The sequence below is a fragment of the Triticum aestivum genome, chromosome 1B (assembly GCF_018294505.1).
Source record: "Triticum aestivum cultivar Chinese Spring chromosome 1B, IWGSC CS RefSeq v2.1, whole genome shotgun sequence".
NCBI classification, from domain to species: Eukaryota; Viridiplantae; Streptophyta; class Magnoliopsida; order Poales; family Poaceae; genus Triticum; species Triticum aestivum.
In genome coordinates, this window is record NC_057795.1 from 665614224 (window position 1) to 665624094 (window position 9871).

General features: G+C 45.6%; 1 protein-coding gene across 1 annotated transcript; it reads right to left on the bottom strand.

The window, feature by feature from the left end:
• Positions 1 to 231: 231 nt before the first annotated feature.
• LOC123099256 (FBD-associated F-box protein At5g56370) lies at positions 232 to 2346 on the bottom strand. The gene is made up of 3 exons (XM_044521429.1): positions 1157 to 2346; positions 929 to 1066; positions 232 to 806 (listed from the first exon to the last, which is right to left on the bottom strand). Exons 1-3 carry the CDS (start codon positions 2093 to 2095, stop codon positions 399 to 401), a joined length of 1485 nt encoding a protein of 494 aa, XP_044377364.1. The 5' UTR covers positions 2096 to 2346; the 3' UTR covers positions 232 to 398.
• Between the last annotated feature and the right edge of the window lie 7525 nt (positions 2347 to 9871).

Here is a 9871-nt window from a genome sequence, read left to right on the forward strand (position 1 = left end):
AAGATGCAAACCAGGATAGAAACAACCAGTACCAACTGAACTTAACACATACTACCTCCGTCCGGAAATAATTGTCATCAAAATGAATAAAAGAGGATGTATCTAGATGTATATTAGTTCTAGATACATCCTTTTTTATCCATTTTGATGACAAGTATTTTCAGACGGAGGGAGTACGTACTAGTACATCTGCGAGTTCGGATTTGAACCTTGAGCTTAGGGACCACCTCCTGAATCCTAGTTTAATTTGCTTCAAAAGTGGGTAACAAAAGCACTTCATTGCTGAATGAAGTAGATCAGTTTGCAGTTCGTCACAAGGGGTGAGATGACATTATTACATTAGACAGACAAGCAAGGGCAGTTGGTGACACAATCTCCAGAAAGGCTATCTAGAACATCTATAGCAACCGTCCACAGGGCCTATCAAAAGGGTCCGCCACCGAAAAATCATGGGTATGCCTATGGTGTTTGAAATCTTGTCGTACATCCCTCTTTAGTTCAATTTGTGCATCTTGAGAAGCTCTATTCTCCACCTGTAGCTCTTCATGTAGATACTGCATCCGTTTGTCATTGCCATGGCCGAGGACTCCGATTTCCATTTCCTCCAGCACTTTGGCATTCAAAATAAAGAACTTGGCAAAATTAATTATTGCCCTCTTGATACCATCGTAATTCTTCAACACCACCTTTTTTAGATTGAGTTCAAGGCATTCAATTGGATCAAGTGGGTCATACTCCCGCACATTGTTAATATCCTTTTCTGAATGCAACTGCGGATAGAAAAAAGAATCCCTTTCTGGATGTGACTGCAGATAGAAAAAAGAAACCCAGATATAAAGGCAGTTGTTAAAAAATTAGGAACAAAATACTAGCACTATAACATATATATAAGCTACTGCTGAGTTTGACATTAGATATGAATACTCACAACAATGACATACAACTTCTCCAAGCAAGGGAAGCACTTGAGGAAGTTAACAACTGAGTCCAGATTAGGACCAATAGAGTCAAGAAGTAAAATCTTAACTGTGTGCATTTTGGTTATCAAGCTGACGGCAACCATTTTCTGGAGAAAAGGACAACAAGTGTGATATGAGAATAATACCATGCATGTAGAAAACGATGAATGACCCGACCGATTGGGCTTGCAGCTAACCTGAAAAACCGTGGTTCCAATGCGGAGTGTGGATATGCCTCCAGATAACAAACCAAGTATCTTCAGTTTAGGTGCCTGGATTATGTGGATGGTCGCTGGACCACCGTCTGGATCAAGTGGTACCAACCTCTCAAGGGAAGGGGCATCCTCAATGACCAGCTCCTGAAAAGTGATGACACTTCTCCAACGGCCGTAGAAGCTCATGCTCCTGATAGTCGGCGAGTTGATGCAAACGCGGCCACATTCCATGTTGTGCAGTGAAACGCTTTGCAAAACAGAGCACCTGGAGATGAAGGTTTTGAAAGAGTCCTCCGAGATACCGACATCGTACATGATAAGCTCTTTGAGGTGCGGAAAACTCGGTGGCACACCCAGGTCCGGAAATCGACACTGGCTGAGGCTGAGCAGGCAAAGCGTGGGCGCGAAGCGGATCAGCGCGTGCGACGGCAGCAGCACGTAGCGGCTCGATTTGTTGACGACCTCGAGGTCCTGGAGGCCGGAGAGGGGCCTGGAGCGGAACCAGCCATCGACAACGCCCGGGATGTTGGGCCAGTATACGAGGTGGAGTGCAAAGCGTCGGGTCGGGCCCGGGTGGTTGGCAAGGATCTTGGAGACGAAGGCGATGCGCTTGTGCATGCACTCGTGGGTGGCACCGCAGAGGGTGCACTCCTCCCCGCGGAGGGCGAAGTCAGCGCCGAGGTTGAGCGGCGCATTGGACGAGAGCCAGAGGGGACGCCACCGGCGCGAGAGGACCTGCGTGCGCGCGCCGTCCCTGGTGGGGAGGAGGGAGATGACGGTACCGAGTACCTCGTCGGGGAGGCGGCTGATGAGGTCTAGGTTGTTGAGGCCTCCATGCTCCTCGCCGCCGCCAGCCCCCGGCTGTACTTGCTGGTCGCCGGCTCCAACGGATGTAGGGCTCTTGGGGGCTTCCTCCTCCATGGCCGTGGTGGAGTTGCCCTCGTGTCAAGGGTGATCCAGGGCGGGAGGCGGCCTTGAGAAGTGTCCAACTCTGTTATGGTGGGTACCTCTGAGATCGGGTCGGATTTTATGGTCCTACGCAGCGATCGAGAGGAGAGATCGGGTGGGATTTGATAGCTGCCTCTTCGTGTTTAGGTAGGGTTCTGTTGGTTGCTATCATGGATCTACCAAGCGGGATTTGTTCGAGTTGTGCGCCGAGTTGGACCTCCTGCCCGATCGGCAGCCTCGGACGACGAAGCTCTAGTATGGACGCTGGGGTCAATTGACCCCAATGCCTTCGAGTATTTGACCCCAGCCCAAAATATGTGTTGACCCCAGCCCAGTAGCTAATGTCCAATTATTCAGTCTCAGCCCATATCATCCGTAAATTCTAGTAAAAGATAAAGGCCCAATTCTTTTGCCAGATTCTTCAAGAATCAGACCCCTACCTAGATTCTCCCAGAATCTTTGAGCCCCATTTGTTTTACAATCTTATCTAGTTAGTATTTAATTAGATAGAATTATAAAACAAATGGGGTCAAAGATTCTACGAAAAGTTAGAGAGGGGCAGATTCTGGGAGAATCCTGCAAAAGAATTGGGCCAAAAAAGAATGTGTTCGTACAGCTCCACACAGCGTTAGCACACAAGGCCCAATGCATAATACGTGGCTCCATGTCCGAGCTGTGTGAGTCCTCGCCGCCACGCCAAGTCTTCACTGCGTCATGAGATGCGCGTGTAGTGTGATAGGCCGGCTATCGCCGCCCACAGCTCGCCCGCATGCTATCCCGCTTGCCGTCACAGCCTCATCCGCATCGCGCGTCGTGTGAGGGGCCTGCTGGCCCGTGTCGCGCTCCGCCAGGACCCAGCTGCCCGCCGCCACCACCATGTCTGGCCATGAGTCCGAAGGTCTCCAGCAGCCGCCACCTCCAGTCGTCGGCCCGGACAGGGTCATCTCGGCTGTCGGGGCCAACCAGTGCGCGGCTCGGCCAACCTAGTAGAAGAGGAATGAGGGACCGACAGTGGAGAGGGAGAGGGGATTGGGAGAGGAGAGGATAGAGGAAGAAGAAGATAAAAGGAGAGAGATTAAAGTGACTTGTGGACCCATACCGTCAGTGAGCGTAGCGGCTTAACCTGGCTGGGATTGTTTCTTTCCCAGTGAGCCAAACATGCCTAGGGTTAGAATAGACCGGGATTTGAGAGGTTAGGGTATCAACTTCAGGGATTTAGAGGTGAGGGTTCATTTACGCCAGCCTCTACAAAGTCAAGGTTTATTTTAGACTTTACTCTTAGGCTTATACACCATAACAACACACGTACATGTTTGACGTTTCGTGAACAGCCCAGGTCGCCTCTTCGTCTCTTCCGCCATCGTCAGGTCACCTTTCCGTCTCATCGCCTTCGCCTAATCCTTTCCTCACCCCAATTCTCAATCCCTAATCCCCAATTTGCAACGGCGACGAACAGCGGCGATCCCTAATCTCCAAGGGTGAAGCCGGCCGGCCGGCCGCCGCCATATAATCCTTAATCTACCGAGTGTTGGTTGCCCACTTGGCACTTGCCCTCCTCGTAGGCTGTTCTCATGCAGGTACGCCAATCTCTTTCTCGGTTTCTCTTGGTCTCACGCACTAACAACTCTGTCTCTCCGGATGGCTAATTACTAAATTTGTGTTTATGTTTTTTTTGCTGCATCTAGGAGGCTAGGGCTAGAAGGATATGGACAGATTTCTGCTGAAACGAACGGCACCAGAGACTGATCCGGCAGGGACTTCAAGGCCAGTTAGACTAAGGCAAGATCACGTATCAAATATTGGTACTACTACTACAGCAGATATTAATTTGGATGAACTTCCTTTTGATCCGGCCAATCAAAAAAGAATATCACAGTACACTAAGAATCCAAAGAAGCAAGATGAGATTCGAAGAATATATTTAACTAGAGGACCTTATAGGCCAAAAGAAGGCTTTGTATATCCGCAGAAGACCATCGGAGGATTCGAAAGAAGATTCAAGCCAGAATGGTTTAAAGATTATCATTGGCTAGAGTACAGTGATACAGTGCATAAGGCATTTTGCCAATGTTGCTATTTGTTCAGAGATTGCATCGATCGATGGTCAAGGTGGGAATGATGCATTTGTTGTTAATGGTTTCTCTGGTTGGAATAAGACATACAGATTGGATACTCATGTGGGTGAGGTTAATAGCTATCACAATGTAGCTGCTAAAAGGTGTGATGCCTTGATGAATCAAGATCAGTCCATTAAAGTTGCCCTCAACAAGCAAACTGATATCACAAAAAGGAAAAATCGTATTCGGTTGAATACTTCCGTCGAATCTGTTAGATACTTGTTACATCAAGGTTTAGCTTTCCGTGGCAATGATGAATCAGAGGAATCCAAAAATAAGGGGAATTTTCAAGAGTTGGTACAAACATTAGCAAATCAGAATGAGGATGTGAGGAATGTAGTTCTTAAGAATGCTCCAAAAAATTGCAAATGGGTGTCTCCAGATATTCAAAAGGAACTTGCAAATTATTTTGCAAAGGTAAATTACTACTTACTAGCATCGCTATTCTTAATTTATTTCATATGATTTATCATTCCGAGCACCCAAAAATATATTTTATCTTGTTTGTTACAGATAACATTGAATTCTATTCTTCAAGAAATTGGTGGTGATGTTTTCAGTTTGTTGATTGATGAGGCTTCCTATGTGTCAGACAAAGAATAAATGGTTGTTATGTTGAGGTATGTTGATAAGCTTGGGTTAATCCTAGAACGACTAATTGGGGTAGTACATGTGAAGGAAACATCCACTAGTAGAAAAAGGACCTAATATGACACACATTAGTGCCGGTTTGGTTTTGAGCCGGCACTAATGTGTCCATTAGTGCCTGTTCCAACGGCTAGCCGTCCGTTCTCATTAGTACCGGTTCGTGGAGAACCTATAGTACCGGTTCGTGCCATGAACCGGTACTAAAGAGGGTGGTGGCAGGGTGTTGTCAGTCTGGGGCCCGTCCAGCACCTTTAGTACCGGTTCGTGGCACGAACCGGTACTAAAGGTCGACGTACATAAACCCTTCGTCCCCCCGAGCCACTCTGTTCTTCCCCTTTCCCCTCACTTCCTCTGTTCTTCCCCCTCTCTCTTCGAGCTCCTCACAAATTTTGCCCAAAATTTGTCAAGATTTGAAGGCCCTCATCCATTCAAATGATCACAAAGGTTAGCAACTTTCTCCTTTCAACTCTCATTGCTAGATTAGCTCTTGCAATGCTTTGTATAGTGATTAATTTAGGAGCAATAATTATATTTGCTAGTATTATATAGTGATGCAATTTGAGGTCAAAAATAACACTTAGTTTGCATATGTAGGTGTGGTTTACTTAGTGCCTTCTAAATCTCTGTCGTAACCACCGTCGATCGCCCGCACCGTCCCGTCGCCGGCACCACCTTCTGGTGAGGCTCTTGTTCATGAATGGTTTACATTACCAAATTGATGTTTATGTGATTTGGATATATAGTTACTCGTATAATTATCTTACCCGTACGTTGTTTGTTATACATAGTGCCATGGTTTTGATATCCGTCCCCGTCGGCCCTCGTCCTTGTTATGATTCGGATGTGGTATATTCTCTTTTAAAACTAGTTGTTGCATTTCGTGTTTATGACAAATTATGCCCATCAAGTTGACATAGATATTTTTATCTAGGAGGTATGTGAACCGGAAATTCCAACCGACCCTATTGTCGAGAGGTTAAATTTAGTTGAAAGAGAAAACGAGTATTTGAAGAAAAATTGAAAAGAATTGAGGGGGAGAAGATGGAATTGGAGTTGCATGTTGCCGATGTCGTCGATGATCACAAGATCAAGATGGAGAAAATGAGGTTGAAGATTAGAAAGATTAGAAAATATGTCATTGATAGTGTGGCTTGGTATCATTGTGTTGTTGGATCAATTGTTACCTTAGTTGCGATCTTCATCGCATTTGTTGTTGCATTTAAATTCTTTAGCTAGAGAGTTATTTGTATGTTGCATTTAATTAAGTGTTGTATATGAACTTTATGTATGAACTTTATGTATGAACTTGTATTAATTTGGTCTATTTGGTGTTGTGTAATGAAGATGAGCCGACAATGGATGTATGATGACCGATGCTCTCCCGAGTTCATTAATGGCATGCATACTTTTCTGCGGGCCGCTGAGGCAAACAAGCGGGCGGATGGTTTTATGCCTTGTCCATGTGTTGGCTGTAAGAATGGTCATAGTTACTCTACAGAAAAAACCATTCACGTCCACCTATTTAAGTCCGGTTTCATGCCCCACTATAATGTTTGGACCAAGCACGGAGAAATAGGGGTTATGATGGAAGACAATGAAGAAGAAGAGGACGACGAAGGCTATCCTGGCCATGGGTTCCCTGAATACGATGATACAACAATGGGGGAAGAAGCTGAGTTGGCAATGCGGGAAGAAGCTGAAGAAGAGGCATCAGATGTGCCCGCTGATGATCTAGGTCGGGCCATTGCCGATGCAAAGAGAAACTGCGCAAGTGATCTGGAGAGGACGAAGTTGCAGCGCATGTTAGAGGATCACAAGAAATTGTTGTACCCGAATTGCGAAGCTGACAAAAAAAAGTTGGGCACCACACTTGAATTGCTGCAATGGAAGGCAGAGAATGGTGTATCTGACAAGGGATTTGGAAAGTTGCTGGTAATGATAAAGAATATGCTTCCAAAGGACAACGAATTACCCGAGAGTACGTATGAAGCAAAGAAGGTTGTCTGCCCTCTAGGGTTAGAGGTGCAAAAGATACATGCATGCCCTAATGACTGCATCCTCTACCGCGGTGAGTACGAGGATTTGAATGCCTGCCCGGTATGCGGTGCATTGCGTTATAAGATCAGTCGCGATGACCCTGGTGATGTCGAGGGCGAGCACCCCAGGAAGAAGATTCCTGCCAAGGTGATGTGGTATGCTCCTATAATACCACGGTTGAAACGTTTGTTCCAAAACAAAGAGCATGCGAAGGCGATGCGGTGGCACGCAGAAGACCGTAAGAAAGACGGAAAGTTGAGAGTACCCGCTGACGGTTCGCGGTGGAAAATAATCGAGAGAAAGTACTGGGAGGAGTTTGCAGGTGACCCAAGGAACGTATGATTTGGTCTAAGCGCAGATGACATTAATTCTTTTGGGGAGCAGAGCAGCAACTATAGCACGTGGCCTGTGACTCTATGTTTGTATAACCTTCCTCCTTGGTTGTGCATGAAGCGGAAGTTCATTATGATGCCAGTGCTCATCCAAGGCCCTAAGCAACCTGACAACGACAATGACGTGTACCTAAGGCCATTAGTTGAAGAACTATTATAGCTGTGGAATGGAACAGGTGTACGTGCGTGGGATGAGCACGGACAAGAAGAATTTGACCTAAAGGCGTTGCTGTTCGTGACCATCAATGATTGGCCTGCTCTCAGTAACCTTTCAGGACAGACAAACAAGGGATACCGCGGATGCACGCACTATTTGGATGATACCGACAGTATATATTTGGATAGTTGTAGGAAGAATGTGTACCTGGGACATCGTCGATTTCTTCCGGCAAGGCATCCCGTAAGAAAGAAAGGCAAGCATTTCAAAGGTGAGGAGGATCACCGAACGAAGCCTCGCCACCGTACTGGTGCTGATCACTAGTAGAAAAACACCTAATAGTCCCGGTTCGTAAGGGCCTTTAGTCCCGGTTCATGAACCGGGACTAATGGGTCGTTACTAATACCTCCACCCATTAGTCCCGGTTCAAACACGAACCGGGACCAATGTGCCTCCACGTGGCCCTGTGCGCCGAGCCCAGTCAGGGGGCCTTTGGTCCCGGTTGGTGGCTCCAACCGGGACCAAAAGGCATCCACGCGTCTGCATTCTAGTGGCTGGGGTTTTGTTTTTTTTGAAAGGAGGGGGGTTGGGGGTTTTGGGGGGTTAATTTAGGTGTTTCATATATTGTGTTAGCTAGCTAATTAATAGAGAGAAGTGTCCTCTCTTATGTCCGTGCTTGGTCGACGCTACGTACTATATATACATAAGTGATTGAGAGAACCATTCAGTACAGAAGTTCGTCATGCATACCGAGAGAAGTGATCGATCGACCTCTCCTTCTCCGAGAGATTGGTCGAACAACAAGTTTTCGTATCATGTATCTGACGCTACTGGCTACATACATGTACAATATGTATAAGATCTCTTAATTACAAACCCCTAGCATTTGAAATCAATTTCCACATGGTATTCTCCGGCTTTACTGATGACGTGTTCAAGAAAGAATCCCGCCAATTCCTCTTGAATTGCTTTCATGCGATCTGGTTCTAGGAGTTCATCCCGCATCTGCCACGTCTAATTTGAAGAAGGGGGTTAATTAATACATATATATGAATGAAACTCAACAGAAATGATGGTGTAATAAAATGAAATTGTGAATATTATTGCTTACGCACTTCATATTGTCTTCTAGAGTAGCCCCGCTTGTTTTTCAAAGTCGCGGTGTGGATGAACTCGCACACGTAGTATCCACAGAAATCATTCCCTTCCTCCTGCCACAAGCACTTTACGAGAAATAGAGGTCAATCAAACTGATAATGAAGCATTATAAATGGCATTGATGAAAGTATAGCTATAGAATCAACGGGAGATGCGCGCAACTAGCTAGCCAGTAGTACTTACTTTCGGGTATGTATATCGCAGCTCCTTCGGCAGTCCCGGAGCTTCTGCGGTGAACTGTTTCCAAACCCTGCAAGACAAAGAAAATAATTATTATTACTTGAGATATCAGGAAATGAACAAAAAGTTGCCGATATGGTGCGATAATGATCGATTGAACTTACTTGCTGAGCATTTCAGTCATGTCCGCATAGGTTTCGGGATCTTTCCGTCTCGAGTCTAAGACGGTTACTAGTCCACGCTCAAGCTTAATCTCCAGAAGAATATAGTGGTACCTGCGCACGCATGCATAACTCATCAATTACATTACTATAACCTCGCTCGAGTAATAAGGGAAACCGAATATGCACACGACAGTAACACTCACTGGCCGTTGTAAGGAAAGAGTATGGTATCTTTGTTTTGATTTTTGATCAACGATTGTAGCAAGTTGTCCTCGGCCTCTTTGACGTTCTTTTCAACCAGAAATACATCTATGATATTTGTGTTAATGAACCCAATATCATAAATTTCTTGTTTTTTGCACTCGACGATCTTCAATCTGCATAATATATTGAGGATAATTAATTATAAATACATGCAATGAAAGAGCCGAGCTATATATAGAGACTTAATGACAGAAATAGTACTTACAGGCAGTAGCAAAAGATCATTAATTTATCGAGGGACTTTTGATTGAAGAACGCGAAGAACTCATCAAATGGAACGCACAACAGATCACTTGAAACGAGGTCGTGCTCCTCTTTAATGTTCAGATACAAACTGTTCGTCCCCTCAGACTCTCTGCAGGTTTTCATGTACCAACTATGGAATCTTCGCATCATTGTTGTCAGAGATTTTTCATCTTTGACGAGAGGCTTCCCGTACTCGTATCTGTGTTCGTCCACCGCCATGAAATCAGGAAGTGCATCGTCAGGCAGGTAATCTTCAAGATTGCCATAACTGGCCACCGTCCCCGGAGCATTAGACACATTGAGCGGGGGGCACGATTGCTGTGCTTGTTTGCCGAGCTGGGCAATTTTTCCCCTTTGCTCGTTCTTTTAACCTTTTATCACTGACA

What these genes read in the sequence shown, in the direction of transcription:
- LOC123099256 (XM_044521429.1), bottom strand. Translation starts at nt 2,095, where the DNA reads ATGGAGGAGGAAGCCCCCAAGAGCCCTACATCCGTTGGAGCCGGCGAC. An exon ending in TTGGAACCACGGTTTTTCAG is followed by an intron (nt 1,067 to 1,156) that starts GTTAGCTGCAAG and finishes CCTTTTCTCCAG; the next exon opens with AAAATGGTTGCCGTCAGCTT. An exon ending in AGAAGTTGTATGTCATTGTT is followed by an intron (nt 807 to 928) that starts GTGAGTATTCAT and finishes TTCTATCTGCAG; the next exon opens with TCACATCCAGAAAGGGATTC.